The sequence below is a fragment of the Carcharhinus amblyrhynchos genome, chromosome 31 (assembly GCF_965287045.1).
Source record: "Carcharhinus amblyrhynchos chromosome 31, sCarAmb.v2.hapA, whole genome shotgun sequence".
Classification (NCBI taxonomy): Eukaryota; Metazoa; Chordata; class Chondrichthyes; order Carcharhiniformes; family Carcharhinidae; genus Carcharhinus; species Carcharhinus amblyrhynchos.
The window spans coordinates 17,625,540-17,646,198 of NC_137354.1; the positions used below are offsets into that span (position 1 = coordinate 17,625,540).

At 48.1% G+C, this 20,659-nt stretch overlaps 1 protein-coding gene across 3 annotated transcripts in view; it reads left to right on the forward strand.

Annotated features, from left to right (window-relative positions):
- Positions 1 to 20,659, forward strand: part of arhgap22a (Rho GTPase activating protein 22a) — a 237,944-nt gene that overhangs the window by 207,955 nt on the left and 9,330 nt on the right. For all 3 annotated transcript variants that reach the window (XM_080215690.1, XM_080215691.1, XM_080215692.1), the window contains 5 exons: positions 5,914 to 6,121; positions 8,125 to 8,257; positions 9,791 to 9,864; positions 10,538 to 10,659; positions 12,718 to 13,603. In XM_080215690.1, the coding sequence (XP_080071816.1) occupies positions 5,914 to 6,121; positions 8,125 to 8,257; positions 9,791 to 9,864; positions 10,538 to 10,659; positions 12,718 to 13,603 (1,423 nt within the window). The remainder of the gene's footprint in view (positions 1 to 5,913; positions 6,122 to 8,124; positions 8,258 to 9,790; positions 9,865 to 10,537; positions 10,660 to 12,717; positions 13,604 to 20,659) is intronic.

Sequence of the window (20,659 nt, forward strand, 5' to 3'; positions counted from 1 at the left end):
ATCATGCAGGGGTGGGGGTTCCAATGACTGAGTTGTTCATGAAGAGGCCATCCCACTCTTGCCCCATCACTGTTACATGACCAACACCACCCTATTGGGTGTGGCCACCCTAGAATGTGTTGAGACATTTACAACAATTACAAACCCAAAAACACAAGGATACGTGGGATTAGTGGAATAAATACATGGGGTTATGAGGATACAGCGGTACAGTGGTGAGCACTACTGCCTCACAGTGCCAGGGACCCAGGTTCAGTTTCGGCCTCGGGTCACTGTCTGTGTGGAATTTGCACATTTTCCTCGTGTCTGCGTGGGTTTCCTCCGGGTGCTCTGGTTTCCTCCCACAGTCCAAAGGTGTGCAGGTTAGGTTGATTGGCCATGCTAAGTTGTCCCTTTAGTGTCGAGGGATTAGCAGGGTAAATATGAAGGATTATGAGGGTAGGGCTGGATGGGATTGTGGTCAGTGCAAACTCAATGGGCCGAATGGCCTCCTTCTGCACTGTAGGGATTCGCTAGGGGGGATTTTATGGCCTCACTCATCCCGAAACTGTAAAATCCCATCTGAGATCAACAGGCCTTCCCATTGTTCGCTCCTGACCTGCTCAGATTCCCATGGTGGGGGTGGGGTGGTAAAACTCTAGCCTATGATGCAAAGATGCTCTGTCAGAGAATCAGCATAGACTCAATAAGTTGAACGGCCTTCTTCAGAGCACTTTTGGGATTCTGTGGAGGGAATTTTTCCATCCTGCCTGCCGCGGGAATCGTAGCCGGTGAGGGGGCAGACCATGGGAAGGTCCGTTGACTTTGGGCGGGATTTTCCGGTTTTGGGGTGAGTCCACCCAGAAAATCCCGCCCTATGTCTCCAGGTAACACCACTGAACGGGGTAGGAAGACTCCAATTGCTTCCCACTCACCTGGACCCTCACACCTCAGCGCTGGGCTTACTGCCTGCAGTCTGACACCCACCAGTGATTTTGGCTGTTCTGCCAAAACATCAAGATGATCTCTCAAACTGACCCATAGGATTCATTCAGCTAATGATTCACACAGAAACTCCACCATGTTCTGTACAACAACCTTTTCGTCTGTGTTACTGAGAAGGTGTCTCATGCAAAAATCATTTAAGGAACCCTCACATTTTTTTGCATGTTTAGATTGTTAACAGAAAGGTTAAAACATTTGTGTGTGTATGGTCAAATGAAAAGAGTGAGAGGGGATCTCATTTTGGACAGCCTGTCATATGGGGAGAGACTAAATTGGTGAGGATTATATTCGCTGGAGTTTAGACGAGCAAAAGGGGATCCCATCCCTTATAAAATTCTATCAGGGATTGAGGGGGTAGACTCAGAAAGAATGTTCCCAATGGTGAGGGGAACTAGGGGTCATAGTTTGAGAATAAGGGATAAATTTTTTAGGTTTTATTCAGCTTCATATTCACTATAGCCACAATCAGAATAGATCTCACCTGATGAGCGCACACACAAAGCACTAACATAAAAGATCAGGATCAGGAAACGTGGCAGTTTCCCTCCCTGTTATCCCAAGGCCAGTGAGATCAATGGCAGTTCTCCCCACAGAACGAGATAGTACATGAGATCTATTGAGGGGCAGTTTCACAGGGGGCTTGACTTTAAAACCAATTATGCTATTGGCCTCAACTACTCCGTGTGACAGAGTGTTCCACATTCTCAGCACTCACCCAGTACAGAAGATTCTCCTCAATTCCTTTACTGGAAGCTTCTGTGACTTGTATTTACAGCTCCTCCACATGAGGAAACATCTCCTTCACATCTTTACGGGATGGTTAGCACTGCTGCCTCACAGCGACAGGGACCCGGGTTCAATTCCAGCCTTGGGTGACCTTGTGGAATTTGCATGTTCTCCCCGTGTCTGCATGGGTTTCCTCCGGGTGCTACAATTTCCTCCCATACTCCAAAGGTGCGCAGGTTAGGTGGATTGGCCATGTTAAATTGTCCTTTAATGTCCAAAGATGAGTAGGTTAGAGGGAATTGGTCATACTAATTGCCCCTTAGTGTCCAAAGATGTGCAGGTTAGGTGAATTGGCTGTGTTAAATTGTCCCTTAGTATCCAAAGATGTGCAGGATAGGTGGATTGGCCATGCTAAATTGCTCCTCAGAGCCCAAAGATGTGTAGATTAGGTGGATTGTCAAGACTAAATTGCCCCTTAGTGTTGGAGAGTCAGTACCGACTCGATGGGCTGAATGGCCTCCTTTCATCCTGTTGGACTCCATTCACAATTTTCGACAGTGCCATTGTCCCCCAAGGAAAGACCTCTGGGTTCAATCCTCCCTGGAGTTGTACCCCCTCAGTTTTGCTTCCATTATTAAGTTTCTTTTTGCGTTTTTTTTTGTTAACGTGGAGACCAGAACTGTGAAGATGAGTCAAAAGTGGTCTAACCAAGGTCGCATATAAGTTTGACATAAGTTTTGATTCTGTTGCTGTAGGAATGAACCCCCAGTGGTTTGTTTGTGATCATTATGACTTTGTTAATCTGAGCTGCCACTTATCAACGGAGGCACCAGGGAGGTTAGAAAAGTGCTTCTGTACCGCATGACTAGCTAAAATAAATGGGCTGTTTAGTCCACGTTTGCACACACTATGGACACACTCTTTATTTAACTTGGCTCATTGAATAAACTGTTTCATGCTGTACTTCAAATGTTTCTCTACCTTTGTAAGGACATAAAATGGGAACAGGAAAAGGTGATACAGCCTGACTTGCTCCTCCCCCCACCCCCCCCCCCCCCCCCCCCCCCCGGCCCCCACCACCCCACCAATATTTAACTTTTAAGTTTTTTTTTAATTTGAGGTAACTTATCTGTGTCACAAGTAGGCTGACATTAACACTGCCATAACGTTATTGTGAAAATCCCCTAGTCACCTGTTCGGCTACACTGAGGGAGAATTTAGCATGGCCAATGCACCTAACCAGCATGTCTGTCGGACTGTGGGAGGAAACCGGAGCATCCGGAGGAAACCCACGCAGACACGGGGAGAAGGTGCAAACTCCATACAGACAGTGACCTGAGCCGGGAATCGAACCCAGGTCCCTGGCATGGCGAGACAGAAGTGCTAACCACCGTGCTGGCCCTTAATATGAATCTTGATATTTAAGATTAAGTTCGGGGCAGACTCAGACCATGTGTTCCCCCCAGTTGTAATGTTTGTATATCCATTCAAGATTAAGCAAGCACTTTCTTTAGGTTATTTCTCCCATCAGTAGTTCTTTCCGCTAAGGCAGAGATACTTGCTGGGGTATAGTTACACAGTTGCATAGAAACAATATGGTGCAGAAGGAGGCCATTTAGCCCATCAAGTCTGCACCGACAACATTCCCACCCTATCCCCAGCACCCCACATATTTACCCCGCTAATCCCTCTAACCTACGCATCCCAGGACACTAAGGGGCAATTTAGCTTGGCCAATCAACCTAATCCGCACATCTTTGGACTGTGGGAGGAAACCGGAGCACCCGGAGAAAACCCACGCAGACACGAGGAGAATGTGCAGTCTCCACACAGACAGTGACCCGAGCCGGGAATCGAACCCAGATCCCTGAAGCTGTGAGGCAGTAATGCTAACCACTGTGCCACCTTGCATGTGCATGTGGCCCTCCAGCTCCCTTGCCCTAGTGGCAATTGTGTCAAAGGTTAAGCTGAGTAAATGAACTATTGTGACTGGGAGTTGGACATCATCACCAAGGGTGGTCACAGCCTCAGTCGGTCCCCATATTGCAATCTCAGGAGAGTCAGTGGATAAAATCAGGAGCAAGAATCTGGACTGATTGTTACTGGTTATGACACAGGATCACTGGGTTGCCACGCTAGTTGTAAAAAAAAATACCCATTGGATGTGTCTGTTTGGGCGTTCTCCACATTCCTTCATTCATTTAGTGTCATTGGCTGGGCCAGTATTTATTGCCCATCACTAATTGCCCTCCATTTCAGAGGGCATTTGAGAGGCAACCACATTGCTGTGGTTGTCACTTGTAGGCCAGACTGGGTAAGGCCAGCAGATTTCCTTCCCTAAAGGATGTTAGTGAACCAGATGGGTTTTTCCAAAATCAACAACTGTTTCACGGTCACCAGCAGATTCTTAATTCCAGATATTTTTACGGAATTCAAATTCCACCATCTGCCGTGGTGGGATTCGAACCCGGTGTCCCAGAACATTACCCTGGGTCTTGGGATTACTAGTCCAATGACAAGACCACGACACCACTACCTCTCCCTCATGCATGACTTTGGGGTTTCCGCTGGGTGCTCCAGTTTCCTCCCACAGTTCAAAGATGTGCAGCTTGTGTGGATTAACTATACTAAATGCCCCTCAGTGTCTAAAGATGTGTAGTTAGGGGGGTTGGCCATGCTAAATTGCCCTTCGTGTCCAAAGAAGTTAGGAGGGTTGGCAATGCTAAATTGCCCCATAGTATCCAAAGATGTGTAGCCTGGGGGGATTGGCCATGTTAATTTGCTCCCTAGTCTCCAAAGATGTATAGGCTAAGTGGATTGGCCATGCTAAATTGTCCCTTAGTGTCCAAAGATGTGCAGGTTAGGGGGATTGGCCATACTAAATTGCCCCTTAGTGTCCAAAAATGTGCAGGTTAAATGGATTGGCCTTACTAAATTGCCCTTTAGTGTTCAAAGATGTGCAGGTTAGGTGGTTTGGCCATTCTAAATTACCCCTTCGTGTCCAAAGATATGTAGGTCAGGTGGATTGACCATGCTAAATTGCCCCTTATTGTCCAAAGATGTGCAGGTTAGGGGGATTGATCATACTAACTTGCCCCTTAAGTGTCCAAAAATGTGCGGGTTAGATGGATTGGCCTTACTGAATTGCCCTTTAGTGTCCAAAGATGTGTAGGTTCGGGGGATTAGTGGGGTAAATGTGGGTGCTACAGGGCTAGGGTGGAGGGGAGGAGCTGGCTGGGATGCTCTTTCAGATAGGCAGTGCAGTCTTGATGGGCCAAATGGCCTCATTCTGCACAATAGAGATTCTATCACTGGCAGGGCCTGCACTTATTGTCCGTCCCTTATTGCTCTGGGGACCAATTCACTCATCACAAGGCAGGGGATGTTCAGAGCAAGAATGCAGAAGGGTGAAACCGATTACAACCAAGTTCTTAACTACTCCCCGGAAACCATGTCTTGCATTTTGTAGCCCCTCTGTATCTGACACCCTGCAATCTCTTTACTCCTCCACATCAGGCCAGAAGCATTGAGCAGATCAGTGTCAATAAAGACAAGCAGGCTTTGGATGATTAACTGTTGTAGGATGGTTTTACTCAATCTATGTTGTCCGGAGCTGTGCAAAAGACAGATAGGGGAACAGTGTCTTAAGTTAGGGATTCATGTTTCATAGAATCATAGAAACCTACAGTACAGAAAGAGGCCACTCGGTCCATCAAGTCTGCACCAACCACAATCCCACCCAGGCCCTACCCCCATATATTTTACCCACTAATCCCTGTAACCTACACATCTCAGGACACTAAGGGGCAACTTAAGCATGGCCAATCAACCTAACCCGCATACCTTTAGAGTGCGGGAGGAAACTGGAGCACCCGGAGGATGTGCAAACTCCACACAGACAATGACTCAACCGGGAATCGAACCCGGGTCCCTGGAGCTGTGAAGCAGCAGTGCTAACCACGGTGCTACCGTGCCGTTTGAAGTTACCTTCCTTGAAATAAACCACACAAAAGAAGAAAGACTTCCCTTCCACCAAAACCCGCAAAGTCGATCAGCAGCATTGTAATTAAAATGTTTTGATTTTGCCTCCTCCTTTTGAACTTTGGTTTTGAGTGTTGCAGTTCCCCGCGTCAGTGTTACTGATCTGAGAGCCTGTGATTGAAATCCGTGCCCCAGTGAGTTCACAGCTGCGATCTCTTTCAGGTATATTTGGACAGCGTCTGGAAGACACAGTGCAGTACGAGCGGAAGTTTGGCAACCGCTTGGCCCCCTTGTTAGTCGAGCAGTGTGTGGACTTTATCAGAGAGCATGGCCTCACTGAGGAAGGGTTGTTCCGCCTGCCCGGACAAGCCAACCTAGTCAAAGATCTCCAAGATTCCTTCGATTGTGGAGAGAAGCCTCTGTTTGACAGGTAGTGTGATCCCTTTAAATTTACACTCCAGACTTCCAATGTTCATTGAATGAGATAAGGTCAAGTTCAAAGCCTTGCTATACCACCCAGTGGCTGTCCAGCCGAACTTGTCCATTAGCCTGCATCTCTCGACTAGTTTTCTGACCCAAGTATAATTGGCAAATGACAGCATTTTGTACTGATTTGATTTATTATTGTCACACGTATGAGTATACAGTGAAAAGTATTGTTTCTTGCACGTGATACAGACAAAGCATACTGTACATAGAGAAGGAAAGGAGAGAGTGCAGAATGTAGTGTTACAGTTATAGCTAGAGTGTAGAGAAAGATCAACTTAATGCAAGGTAGGTCCATTCAAAAGTCTGACGGCAGCAGGGAAGAAGCTGTTCTGGAGTCGGTTAGTACGTGACCTCAGACTTTTGTATCTTTTTCCCGACGGAAGCGTGTTGTACCAAATTGTCAGCACTGCTGCCTCTTAGGGTCCCTGGTTCGATTCCAGCCTTGGCTGGTTGTCCGTGCAGAGTTTGCATGTTCTCCCCGGATGCTCTGTTTTAAGAACATAAGAACATAGGAAATAGGAGCAGGAGTAGGCCATCTAGCCCTTCGAGCCTGCCCCGCCATTCAATAATGGCTGATCTGTCGTGGCTCAGTTCCACATTCCCGCCCTCTCCCCATAACCCTTAATCCCCTCGTCTTATCAAAAACCCATCAACCCGCGTCTTAAAAATATTGAGCAAGGCAGCCTCCACCACTTCAACGGGCAGAGAATTCCAGAGATTCACCACCCTTTGAGTGAAGAAGTTCCTCCTCAACTCTGTTCTAAACCGCCCCCCCTCTATCTTGAGGCTGTGCCCCCTAGTCCTACTGTCTTTTTTGAGCGGGAAGAGTCTCTCCACCTCTATCCTATCCATCCCATTCATCATCTTATACGTCTCAATGAGATCTCCCCTCATTCTTCTAAACTCTAACGAGTACAAGCCTAGTTTATTCAGCCTCTCCTCATAGCTCAACCCCCTCAACTCCGGCATCAGCCTAGTAAACCTCCTCTGCACTCCCTCCAAGGCCAAAATATCCTTGCGTAAGTACGGCGCCCAAAACTGCACACAGTACTCCAGCTGCGGCCTCACCAATGCCCTATACAGCCACAGCAAGACCTCCCTACTTTTATATTCAATCCCCCTCGCTATGAAGGCCAGCATCCCATTCGCCTTCCTGAAATTGCCCCTTAGTGTCCCAAGATGTGCAGGTTAGGTGGATTGGCCATGCTAAATTGTCCCTTAGTGTCCAAAGATGTGCAGGTTAGGTGGATTGGCCATGCTAAATTGCTCCTTATTGTCCAAAGAAATGTAGGTTAGGTGGATTGGCCATGCTAAATTGCCCCTTAGTGTCCAAAGATGTGCAGGTTAGGTGGATTGGCCATGCTAAATTGTCCCTTAGTGTCCAAAGATGTGCAGGTTAGGTGGATTGGCCATGCTAAATTGTCCCTTAGTGTCCAAAGATGTGCAGGTTAGGTGGATTGGCCATGCTAAATTGCCCCTTAGTGTCCAAAGATGTGCAGGTTAGGTGGATTGGCCATGGTAAATTGCCCCTTAGCGAGAGGAGGATTCAGAGGGCAAAGAGGTGGGGTTACGGGGATAGGGCCTGGGGGGAATTGTAGTCGGTGCAGGCCAGATGGGCCGAATGGCCTCCTTCTGCAATGCAGGGAATCCTATAATTCTATGATACCATCAATCTTGAATTCCTAAAATAAAAGCTTCCTTGTACATTTCTAACACAAATTGAATTTTTCTATTTTTTTTAAATTTTGATCAGTAGATAAAAACAGTCAAATTTCTCCATATCTCATGCGCACCATATGGTTTGTATGGACCAGCATGAGGAACCTTTCACCTGGCTATTCTATACTCTCTAAGCTGCTTCTCGGAGTCAGACAGCAAGCGTTAGTCAGTTGTGGTCGTGTCCGACAACCGTGCACTGGATGTTTTGCAATTTTGTTTCTGCAGGAACACGGATGTTCACACCGTTGCGTCTCTGCTGAAGCTGTACCTGCGAGAGTTGCCAGAGCCAGTCATCCCCTTTGCCAAGTATGAAGACCTCCTGTCATGTGCACAACTACTGGCTAAGGATGAAGAGGAGGTAGGTCCGTGAAGTGTATGCTGGGTCCTGAAAGCATTTGGCCCTCTCTGCCAGCATTCCCAGAAATTGGGACATTACATGTGACTTTTAGCGAACTGCTTACATAACACCCATTCATTTCTACCTTCACAGAATCCCTACAGTGCAGAAAGAGGCCATTCAGCCCATCGAGTCTGCACTGACTCTTCGAAAGTGCATCCCACCCTGGACCTATCCCCATAACCACACATATTTACCCCACTAACGTGCACATCTTTGGACCCTAAGGGGCAATTTAGCATGGCCAATCCACTTAACCTGCACACCGCTGGACACTAAACGGTAAATTACCATGGCCAATCCAACTAACCTATATATAGTTGGACACTAAGGGACACTTTAGCATGGCTGATCTACCTAGCATTCATACCTTTGGACATTAAGGGCAATTTAGCATGGTCAATCCACCTAATCTGCATTTCTTTGGATACTAAGGGGCAATTTAGTACAGCCAACCTACCTAGCATTCACACCTTTGGACACTAAGGGGAATATATCATGGCCAATCCACCTAATCTGCATGTTTTTCAGACTGTGGGAGAAAAGTGGAGCCCCCGGAGGAAACCCATGCAGATACGGTTTTGTTGACTCAATGTATCTAGTATAATTTTGATGCCAAGTCAACCAGTGGACACTGAGGCAGGCAGTGTGTGACTCCCTGTAGGAGATGGTTGGGCTTATGCAAAGTCCATCAAGAAGCTCGTAAGTATTCCTCCTTGGCCTACATTGATGAAGAGCCTGAACTTGGTTCATGAAAGCTGACACTGGGCTGAGGGTATGAGCTCTGCTGTCTTGCCTTATTACATGAAGCACTACCAGATTTGATTTAATGTCACAGTTATTGGATGGTGACTGGCTTCCATGGCAACCACAGAGATAGTGACTGGCTTCCATGGCAACCATGGCTTCCATAGAGATGGTGACTGGCTTCCATGGCAACCATAGAGCAAAATGTGGCAAATACCAGCCTTTCAGCGTTGGGGTGGGGCGGAATTCCCTCCCTGTCGGCATTGTGGGTCAAACGCCCACACGTGGACAGCAGTGATGCAGGAAGGCCGAACCGGAGTGCCACTCTGAAAGCTCGAGCTACCAAATAACCCTGTTGGACTTTAACCTGGTATTGTGAGATTACTCACTGTGCCCACCCCAGTCCAACACCGGCAACTCCACGTCATAACGGTGGGAGGGAGGGGGGCAGTATTGGCCTAGTGGTATTATCGCTAGACTACGGCAGCTGGTGGACTTTGAATTCAGTAAAAATAATCTGGAATTAAGAATCTACTGATGGCCATGGAATCATTATCGATTGTTGAATTGTTACGGTTGTCCGTCTGGGGGGTTCTGAGGCAGGTTGGTCGCCTGGGCGATTTTAATCGGCCCCCCTCTCTGGTTTCTCATGTGAGGGAGCCAGGTTAAAAACAGCCCTAGATTTCTTTTTGAGGTGTCTGCCAGGGCGAGAAGGTGAATTAATAATCCGGTCTTCTCTTTATCCAGGGTGTCCAGGAGCTGGTCAAACAGATTGCAAACCTGCCTCAGGCCAATTACAATCTCCTCAAATATATCTGCAGGTGGGTTTTCCTGTCATGGTTAGACCGAGCGAGTGGTCAAACTCAGCGACGCAAAGCACCTACTCGAAGCTAATGGTCACCAAAGCCATCATTTGATGTGTTTCTCACCCCGTTCTTTATTTAAGGATATTTAACACTATTTAACATTAGATATTTAACACGAGGCAGCATGGTGGCACTGTGGTTAGCAGGGCTGCCTCACAGCGCCAGGGACCCGGGTTCGATTCCCGGCTCGGGTCACTGTCTGTGTGGAGTTTGCACTTTCTCCCCGTGTCTGTGCGGGTTTCCTCTGGGTGCTCTGGTTTCCTCCCACAGTCTGAAAGATGTGCTGGTTAGGTTGATTAGCAATGCTAATTTGCCCGTAAGCGCCAAGGGGATTAGCAGAGGATGCTTAGGGGCAATTCAGCATGGCCAATCCACCTATTCCGTACATCTTTAGACTGTGGCCATGCTAAATTGTCCCTTAGCGTCCCAAGATACGCAAGTTAGGTGGATTGGCCATGCTAAATTGACCTTTTGTGTCAAGCGAATTAGTGGGGTAAATATGGGATAGGCTGGGCTTGTTGTCAGTGCAGGCTCAATGGGCAAAACAGCCTCCTTCTGCACTGTAGGGATTCTATGATCCTATCGTGTGTTATGACTGATCTTCTTACATTCACCTTATCACATGCAGGTTCCTCGATGAAGTTCAGTCTTATTCAAGTATTAATAAAATGAGTGTCCAAAACCTCGCAACCGTCTTTGGACCAAATATTTTGCGCCCAAAATTGGAAGACCCAGTGACAATTATGGAAGGTACGCTAATTGACTTATCAACTGCAGTCATATTGTATTCATCACAAATCCGTCTTTTTTTTAAGTCTTCACTGGTTAGGTTTAAACATAGCCTTACCCTGCCAGCCAGGAGGTCATACAATTGAACTTCCTTAAGGTTAAGCAGATGTCCTGTTGATGTTGCAGCAAATGCACAAAAAAAGTTGCAGCGACAAGTTGGCTCAGTGGTTAGCAGTGCTGCCTCACAGCGCCAGGGGCCTGGGTTCAATTCCAGCCTTGGGTCACTGTCTGTGTGCAGTTTACACATTCTCCCCGTGTCTGTGTGGGCTTCCTCTGGGTGGTCTGATTTCCTCCTACAGTCCAAAGATGTGCAGGTGAGGTGGATTGGCCATGCTAAATTGCCTCTTGATGTTGTAAAATGTGCAGGTTAGCTGGATTGGTCAGGCGAAGTTGTCCCTTAGTTTCCATAGATGTGCAGCTTAGGTGGATTGGCCATGCTAAATTGCCCCTTAGTGCCCAAAAGACATGCTGGTTAGATGGATTGGCCGTGCTAACTTGTTCCCTGGTGTCAGAGTAATTGGCAGAGGATGCTAAGGGACAATTTAACATGGCCAATCCACCTAACCTTCACATCTTTAGATTGTAGCCATGCTAAATTGTCCCTTAGCATCAAAAGATGCGTAGTTCATGTGGATTGTCCATGCTAAATTCTCCCTTAGTGTCCCAAGATGTGCAGGTTAGGTGGATTGGCCATGGGAAATTGTCTCTTAGTGTCCGAAAATGTTTTTGGATTGGGTGGTACAGATGGTGTTAATGTGCACTGTAAAGCATTGGGTGGCACAATGGTTAACAGTGCTACCTCACAGCGCCAGGGATCCCCGTTCAATTCTCAGCTTGGGTCACTGTCTGTGTGGAGTTTGCACGTTCTCCCCATGCCTGCATGGGTTTCCTCCGTGTGGTCCAGTTTCCTCCCACAGTCCGAAAGACGTGCAGGTTAGGTGTCTTGGCTGTGCTAAATTGCCCCTAAGTATCAGGGGGATTAGCTAGGGCAAATGTATGGGTTATGGGGATAGGACCTGGGTTGGTGCACACTCAACGGGCTGAATGGCCTCCTTCTGCACTATTAAATTCTATGATTCTTCGAGTCAGTTGATATGTGATCTCAGACTTTTGTATTTTTTTTCCGACGGAAGGAGGTGGAAGAGAGTATGTCTGGAGTGCGTCGAGCGCTGGCTGCTTTTCCGGGTAAATGCCTGGCATTATCGGGATAGGGCCTAGGTGGGATTGTTGTTGGTGCAGACTCAATGGGCTGAATGGCCTTCTTCTGCACTGTAGGGATTCTCTGAATCTTCACTTCGGGACCGAGGCGGGGGCGGGGGTGCTGGGGGTGGTGGGTGGTATGCTTGCAGATAGATAATGGCATGTCTCTCCAAACCTTTTCTTGTTATTCAGCGACATGGGCATCGCTGGCTGGGCCAGCATTTATTGCCCATCCCTTATTGCCCATGGAGGGCAGTTGAGAGTCAACCACATTGCTGTGGCTCTGGAGACACACGTAGGCCAGACCGGGGTTAGGACGACAGATTTCCTTCCCTAAAGAGCATTAGTGAACCAGACGGGTTTTTCCGACAATGATTTCATCAGTAGATTCTTAATCCCAGGTATTTTTTATTGAATTCAAATTCTACCATCTGCCGTGGTGGGATTCGAACCCGGGTCCCCTGAACATTAGCTGAGTTTCTGGATTAATAGTCTAGCAATTCTACCACTAGGCCATCACCTCCCCAGGGAGGCTTGGGGGGGTGGTAGAGGTGGGGTGGGGGGGAGAGTGGGGGCTCCCACCCAATGCCAAATTGACCCTTTTGAACCAAGTCTCAGGAGTGTTTGCATTGCCTTTTGCAACAAAGGGTGAACTGAACTGACAGCGTCCATTCCCTATCCACTACCCCAACAGGGACCTGGGTTCGATCCCCGGCTCGGGTCACTGTCTGTGCGGAGTCTGCACATTCTCCCCGTGTCTGCGTGGGTTTTGTGGTGTGGTGCATACAAGTCAACTCTTCTTCTCCCCTCCGCCAACAGGTACGTCCCTGGTGCAGCACTTAATGACCGTGCTGATTAGTGAGCACAGCAGACTTTTCCCCATCAGTCACAGTGACATATTCGTCCCCCAGCCCGGGGTGGGCAAGCGATGCCTGGTGGAGTGGGTGTCCGAGGAAGAGTGCGGCGACGCCCGGACTGACCACCAAGTGGGCAGCGTCTGCAACAGCGCAACCTCCCTGGATGTGAACGTGAGCACCCCCGTGACCGTCACGAGAAACGCACCTCAGGAACAAGCCGACAAACAGGCTGCCATCAGCGGCAGCCCGGGCAGGAGACTGCACACACTCCCCGGCTGGAAGTATTCCTTTAAACAGACTGCCGGGAGATCTGGCAGTTCGACCCTCGATATTCCGCATTTGACAGCCAGTGGGAATTGGCTGATGAACGGCTTATCCTCGCTGCGGGGCCACAGAAGGACTTCCTCCGGGGACAGGGTCAAGGAAGCGGGGTCGTCGCGCTTGTCCACCTACGACAACGTCCCCTCGTCGAGCCTCTCCCTGAGCGCCGGGGACAGACGCAGCGTCACCAGCGCCACTTGGTCCACCTCGTCCTGCGAGATCTCCGTGGTCGACTCCAGCAGTTCCGCTGTTTGCCCCGAGAGCGACTCTTCCGTGCTCAACTGCGCCAAGGCGGACTGGCCCGTGCAGGTCACCCAGGCGCAGGGCGAGGGGCAGGGGTTCGAGGCGGGCGACCAGACCGAGGGGTTCGACGCGTGCATCAGCAGCATGAGCTGCAGCGACCACAGCGACCTGGTAGCGGCGTCGAACAACTCGGCCACCTGCTCGAAAGCACTTCAGAGCCTGGTCACTGAGCTCAAATCCGAACTGACCAAACAAAGGGCAGAGTACGAAACCAGGATTAAAAGGTGATCACCCCGCCCCCCCCTCCCCGGGTTACATACTTAACTGCTTTGCAGAAAACCAGGTCAGAGCTCAGCATTAGAATAAGTTTCAAGTTTATTTATCACTCGCACAAGTAGGTTTACATTAATACTAGAATCTTAAAATCATACCGTGCAGAAGGAGGCCATTTGGCCTGCTCCGATCACAATCCCAGCCAGGCCCTATCCCCATAACCCCATACGTTTACCCTAGCTAGCCTCCCTGATGCTAAGGGGGTGGGTTGCAATTTAGCACGGCCAATCCACCTAACCTCCACATCTTTGGAGTGTGGGAGGAAACCGGAGCACCCGGAGGGAACCCATGAACACTGCAATGAAGTTACTGTGAAAATCCCCGAGTCGCCACATTCCGGCACCTTTTTGGGGCCATGGTAAATGTGCGGGGTTACAGAGATAAGGGGGCAGGGGGGTGGGGCGGGAAGGAGGAGGGTGCTGGCTTGGGCTGGGAGTGGACCTGGGTCTGGTTAAGATGGTCTTTTGGAGAGTCAATGCAGACCCGACGAGCTAAATGGCCTCCTTCTGCGCTGTAGGGGTTCTCGTTCTCCTCCAATAACTTTGCTTTAAATCTTGAAAACTTTCGCTATCGCAATGATCATTTTAAATGAGTGCAATATCCACCCAACAGTAACCCTGTTCTTCTTGACTAGATTAATCCGGAACTAGTAATAAATTGTGGATTCCTCATTCAAAGCTACAGCGTTAAAAGCTGTTCGGGTACATTGAGAGAGAACTTAGCTTAGCCAACACACCCAACCAGCTTTTGGACAGTGGGTGGAAACTGGAGCAGAATGGGAGGGGAGAACATGCAGACCCCACACAGACAGTGACCCAAGCCGGGAGTCGAATCCGGGTCCCTGGCGCTGTGAGGCAGCAATGCCAACCACTGCTCCACCGCACTGCCCAATAAGGAACCAAACTGGTTAGAGTGGTGGCTTTGCACTTGCAGAATGTACAAACTCCAAAGGTTTCCCAGGCTGTGGTAAAACAGTGTAAAATGTGCCTCCACTTCGAAACTGCACATTTGCAACACATGTACTGTTGCCACAATAACAAGTCCGTCTGGTATGACTCCAATGTGGGTTTTTCATCCCTAATTAAAGTCAGACAATGGAATGGAATAAACTTGCTGATAGGTTCAGACTAGTTCCCCCAGTGACTATGACAGCTTTATATGGATCAGTATGGATTATGCCACAGGAATGCAGGATTTACCTTTTATTTGAACTCTTGTTCAACTGCATGTGTTCTGGAGATGGGGCTGCTGCAGTGTTTTAAGTACCCTTCAACCGGACTGGGGGAAATAGTCTTCAGGCAAAGCCACCCTGTCACCTGCACTGGATCTGCCTAACCTGAGTTCATGAGGGACCAGAGATCACACGTTGCTGTTTCACTCACAGGGTGCAGTTTTTCGAGATTCAGAAGCTGGCACAGTGATTAGCACTGCTGCCTCCCAGCGCCAGGGGCCCGAGTTCATTGTCCCTGGGGAAGGAAATCTGCTGTCCTTACCCAGTCTGACCTGCCTCTGACTCCAGGATCCACAGCAATGCGGTTGACTCTCAACTGCCCTCCAAGGGCAAGTAGAGCTGGGCAATAAATACTGGCCAGTCAGCGACGCCCATGATCTATGAATGAAGTAAAAAATAAATTCTGGCCTTGGGTCACTGTCTGTGCAGAGTCTGCACATTCTCCCCGTGTCTGTGTGGGTTTCCTCCGGGTGCTCAGGTTTCCTCCACACTCCAAAGATGTGTAGGTTAGGTGCATTGGCCATGCTAAGTTGTCCCTTCATGTCCAAAGATGTGTAGTTATGTGGATTGGCCATGCTAAATTGTCCTAAGTGTAACAAAGATGTGCAGGTTAGAGTGGATTGGCCATGGTAAATTGCCCCTTAGTGTCCCAAAGGTGTGTAGGTTAGGTGGATTGGCCATTTAAGTTTATTTATTGATTAGTGTCACAAGTAGGCTTATATTAACACTGCAATGAAGTTACTGTGAAAATGCCCTAGTCGCCACACTCTGGCGTCTGTTTGAGCCATGATAAATATGTGGGGGTTACACGGACGGGGTGGGAGGTTGGGCTTAGGTAAAATGGTCTTTCAGAGAGTCAGTACAGACTCAATGGGCTGAATGGGGTCCTTCTGCACTTTGGGATTGTCTTTCTTCTCCGATAACTTTGCTTCAAATCTTGAGAACTTTCACAATATCCATGATCGTTTTAAAAGAGTGCAATATTCACCCAACAAGGGACCCTGTTGTTCATGACTAGATTAATCTGGAACTGATGATGAATTTTGGATTCCTCATGAACATTTCACCTCTCAGCGGTTATCCAAAATGGCTTACTCCTGCTCTTCCCACCAAGTCCAGTTCCACTTTCCACAACTTGAAATGTTTCCAATCTCCTGTTGCCCATATCCCTGCTCCTTGGCAATCCTATCCTTCCCTCCTAGCCCCCCAACCCCACACCATCCTTCAAATTCACAGTGGTTAGCACTGCTGCGTCTCAGTGCCATTGACCTGGGTTCGATTCCAAGCTTGGGTCACTGTCTGCGTGGAGTCTGCACATTCTCCTCATGCCTGCATGGGTTTCCTCCGGGTGCTCTGGTTTCCTCCCACAGTCCAAAAGACGTGCTGGTTAAGTACTAAATTCTCCCTGAGTGTACCCGAACAGGCGCCAGAGTGCGGCAACTAGGGGATTTTCACAACAACTTCATTGCAGTGTTAGTGTAAGCCAACTTGTGACTAATAAATAAAAACTTTACCTTTAAGCTTTAAATCGCCCCATCCCCCCACTTTTAAAATCCTCGCTTTCAACATTGGCTGAAGATGTTTGACCTGGGTTTTGGCGAGCTCTCTCACAGCTGGTGTAATCGCCTCGAGGCAAGCTCTGTGAATCCAGGCAGACAAAACACGGGCAGCATCTCCCAACAGGTGTTATCAGGCATTTCCACACTGCAGGCCAGACCGCATTCTGCTGTTAAACATTCCAAACACAAGACTCCAGCCTGTTCAATCATAAACAAAGCGGCTGACTGACTCCTCGATCAGCCAAGTTGAACTCTGAACAATCCAAGCAGAAAGATCTTCCAATAAGCGAATTTTATGAAAGGAAGGGGCACGGTGGCAGAGTGGTTAGCACTGCTGCCTCACAGCGTCCAGGGACCCGGGTTCAATTCCCGTCTTGGGTCACTGCCTGTGCAAAGTCTTCACGTTCTCCCTCTACCTGTGTGGGTTTCCTCCAGGTGCGCCAGTTTCCTCCCACACTCCAAAGATGTGCAGGTTAGGTTGATTGGCCACGCGAAATTGGCCCTAGTTTTGGAAGGATTAGCAAGGAAAACATACGGAGTCATGGGGATAGGATGGGATTGTTGTTGGTGCAGGCGCAATGGGCTGAATGGCCTCCTTCTGTGCAGTTGGAATGTTATAATCTTATGACATTATGTTGTGTGGCCTCTAGATGTCGAAAGTGACACCTTAGGCATCTCTGTTAAATGCTGTCTTGCACATTCTCCCCATGTCTGCATGGGTTTCCTTCAGGTGCTCCAGTTTCCTAGCACAGTCCAAAGGTGCGCTGCTTAGGTGCATTTCCATTGCTAAATTGTCCCTCAGGTGTTCCTGAACAGGCGCAAGACTGTGGTGACTACAGGGATTTTTACAGTAACTTCATTGCAGTGTTAATGTAAGCCTACTTGTGACTAATAAATAAACTTTACTTTTAATTTTCCTTTTGTATAGTACAGTGAGGGAGTGTTGATACTTTTTGTAAGTTTATTTAGTAGTGTCACAAGCACACTTACATTAACACTGCAGTGAAGTTAGTGTTAAAATCCCCTAGTCGCCACACTCCAGTGCCTGTTCAGGTACACTGAGGGAGAATTTAGCACGGCCAATGCACCCTGACCAGCATGTCTCTCAGACTGTGGGAGAAAGCTGGAGCACCCAGAGGAAACCCACGCAGACATGGGGAGAACATGGAATCCTACGCCTGCCACAGGAATCAGAGCAGGTGAGGGGTGGAGCGTGGAATGTTCCGCTGACCTTGGGCTGGATTTTACAGTTTTGGGACGAGCGAGAGAGTCTGAGCTATAAGGAGAGGCTGGACAAACTAGGGCTGTTTTCTCTGGAGCGGCGGAGGCTGGGGGGAGACCTGATAGAAATCTACAAAATTATGAGAGACATAGTTAAGATTGACAGTCAGAATCATTTTCCCAGAGTTGCAATGGAAAGTTCAAAGGAGATGTGAGGGGTAAGTTTTTTACACAGAGAGTCGTATGTGTCTGGAACGCACAGCCAGGAGTGGTGGATGAGGCAGATTCAATAGGGGCGTTTAAGGGGCTTTTAGATAAGCACAGGAGTACGCAAGGATTAGAGGGATATGGATCATAGAGGGGTGTGGAATAGAAGGGATTGGTTTAATTTGGCATCATACTTGGCACAACATTGTGGGCCAAAGGGCCCGTTCCTGTGCTGTACTGTTCTGTGTTCTATGTTCCACTTTACAGCACCAATTTTGATTTTACAGTGCCACGCCAGCGAACAGTTGTTATGTTCTTTTATGTTCCGCCTTCCCCAACCTCAGGAGGGCAAATAACTTCTCAGATACAGTATAGAAGTGTCCTTGAAAGTGTAGATACTTTTATATCACAGACACATAGAGGCCATTCGGTTCTTCGAGCCTGCTCTGCCGTTTACTAGGTGGCCATGACTGGTCATCGAATTCAATACCCTAATCCCATCTTCCCCCCCCTATCCCTTGAACCCTTTAGCCTCAAGCGCTATCTTTTTTTTCTAAAATGCGTGGGTTTCCTCCAGGTGCTCCAGTTTCCTCCCACAATCCAAAGATGTGCAGGTTAGGTGAATTGACCATGCTAAATTGCCCCTTAGTGTCAGGGGGACTAGCTCGGGTAAATGCATGAGATCTAAGGGTACAGGTTCATACTCCTTGAAAATGGAATCACAGGTGGACAGGGTGGTGAAGAAGGTATTTGGCATGCTTGGTTTCATTGGTCAGAACATTGAATGCAGGAGTTGGGATGTCTTGTTGAAGTTGTACAAGACGTTAGTAAAGCCACACTTGGAATACTGTCTACAGTTCTGGTCACCCTATTGTAGAAAGGATATTATTAAACTATAAAGAGTGCAGAAAAGATTTACTAGGATGCTACCGGGTCTTGACGGTTTGAGTTATAAGGAGAGGCTGGGTAGACTGGGACTTTTTTCTCTGAAGCGTAGGAGGCTTAGGGGTGATTTTATAGAGATCTATAAAATTATCAGCTAAATAGTCAACATCTTTTCCCATAGGTAGGGGAGTCTAAAATTAAACAGCATAGGTTTAAGGTAAGAGATACAAAAGTGTCCCGAGCGGCAATTTTTTCACACACAGGGTGGTGAGTGTCTGAAACAAGCTGCCACATGTAGTGGTAGAGGCAGGTACAATTTAAAAGTCTTTTAAAAAGCATTTAGACAGTTACATGAGTAAGATGGGTATAGATATGGGGATATGGGCCAAATGCGGGCAATTGGTACAAACTTAGGGATAAAAACTGGACGGCATGGACAAGTTGGGCCGAAGGGCCTGTTCCATGCTGTAAACCTTTATGACTGTATGACTAGAGAATTTCCTATTACACTGGACTCCCACTGCGGATCCCCACGCTTGTCAGTCTGCATGAAAATGAAGTCGAATTACTGAGTTATCAATTGTCACACTCAGTGAGATGAATGCTTCTTCATGCATTTTGTGAAATGGATTTCCAGCCTGTCTATACCAATCCTGAGTTTTGTCCTTTGAATGTAAAGAAATGAATAGAAAAAAGAGCTTACAGGTCTACAAGACACAGGAGGCACTGGGTATTTTTATATCTGTGTTGTCTCTTTGCTACAGAAGTTAAGAACTCGAGCCACTGTCCTGTCTCCCCCACGGCCTCTGTACCTTATCCTACATCAGACGCTTTAGAATCGTAGAATCCCTACAGTGTAGAAGGAGGCCATTCGGCCCATCGAGTCTGTGCTAACTCTCTGTCACAGCACGCTACCCGAGCCCTCTCCCCATAGCCCGATGTATTTACCCTGCTAATCTGCCTGACACTAAGGGGCAATTTAGCATGGCCAATCCACCTAACTTGCACATTTTTCAGACTGTGGGAGGAAACCGGAGCACCCGGAGGAAACCCACACAGACAGGGGGGGAATGTGCAAACTCTACACAGACGGTCACCCGAGGCCAGAATTGAACCCGGGTCCCTGGCACTGTGAGGCAGCAGCGCTAACCACCGTGCCACCTTATATGGGGCTACTCACAGATAGAAAAATGGGTGTTTACTCCCTTGTGTCCCAGCGATCAGGGATTTGTGTTAGTTTACCCTCAGTGTGAAACCAACACTGCAGTTCGTTCCCGGGCAGTGAATCTGAAACAAGTGTCTTGCACTCTGGGTTGAAACCTTTAGCGAAGGAAATCTGCCGTCCTTACCCAGTCTGGCCTACATGTGACTCCAGACCCACAGCAACGTGGGTGACTCTTAAATACCCTCAGGGATGGGCAATAACTGCTGGCCCAGCCAGCGAAACCCACATCCCACAAACGAATATAGGGTAGGAGAGAAATAGCGAGCGACCCAGAAAAGATTTCAATTAAAGGAAGCTAAGTCCTTTTCTGTCTTCACGAATGAATTGGCCAAACTAAGAGGTTTTCGCCTCTGATAAAGTGTTCCGAGAGAGACGAACACTTGTTTGTAGAGGGAGGGAAGACAGCCAGCTGCTTGCGCTCTGATAAATAAAGCATCAAGGTCTCTGCATGCTGGGAGAGTGACCTTAGTGTGTGCAGAACTAGCTGATACATGTACGGACAGGAACAATCTACGCTTTGTTTGGTCTAATCTACACATTAAATACAGTGGGATAGAGAGAATTTACTCTGCCTTAAAAAAAAGATTAATCCAAATTTTGAGGGATATTAGCTTGTACTTTGAACAAGGCTTTTTTTAAATATATATTTGTTCATGGGATGTGGGCCAGCATTTATTGC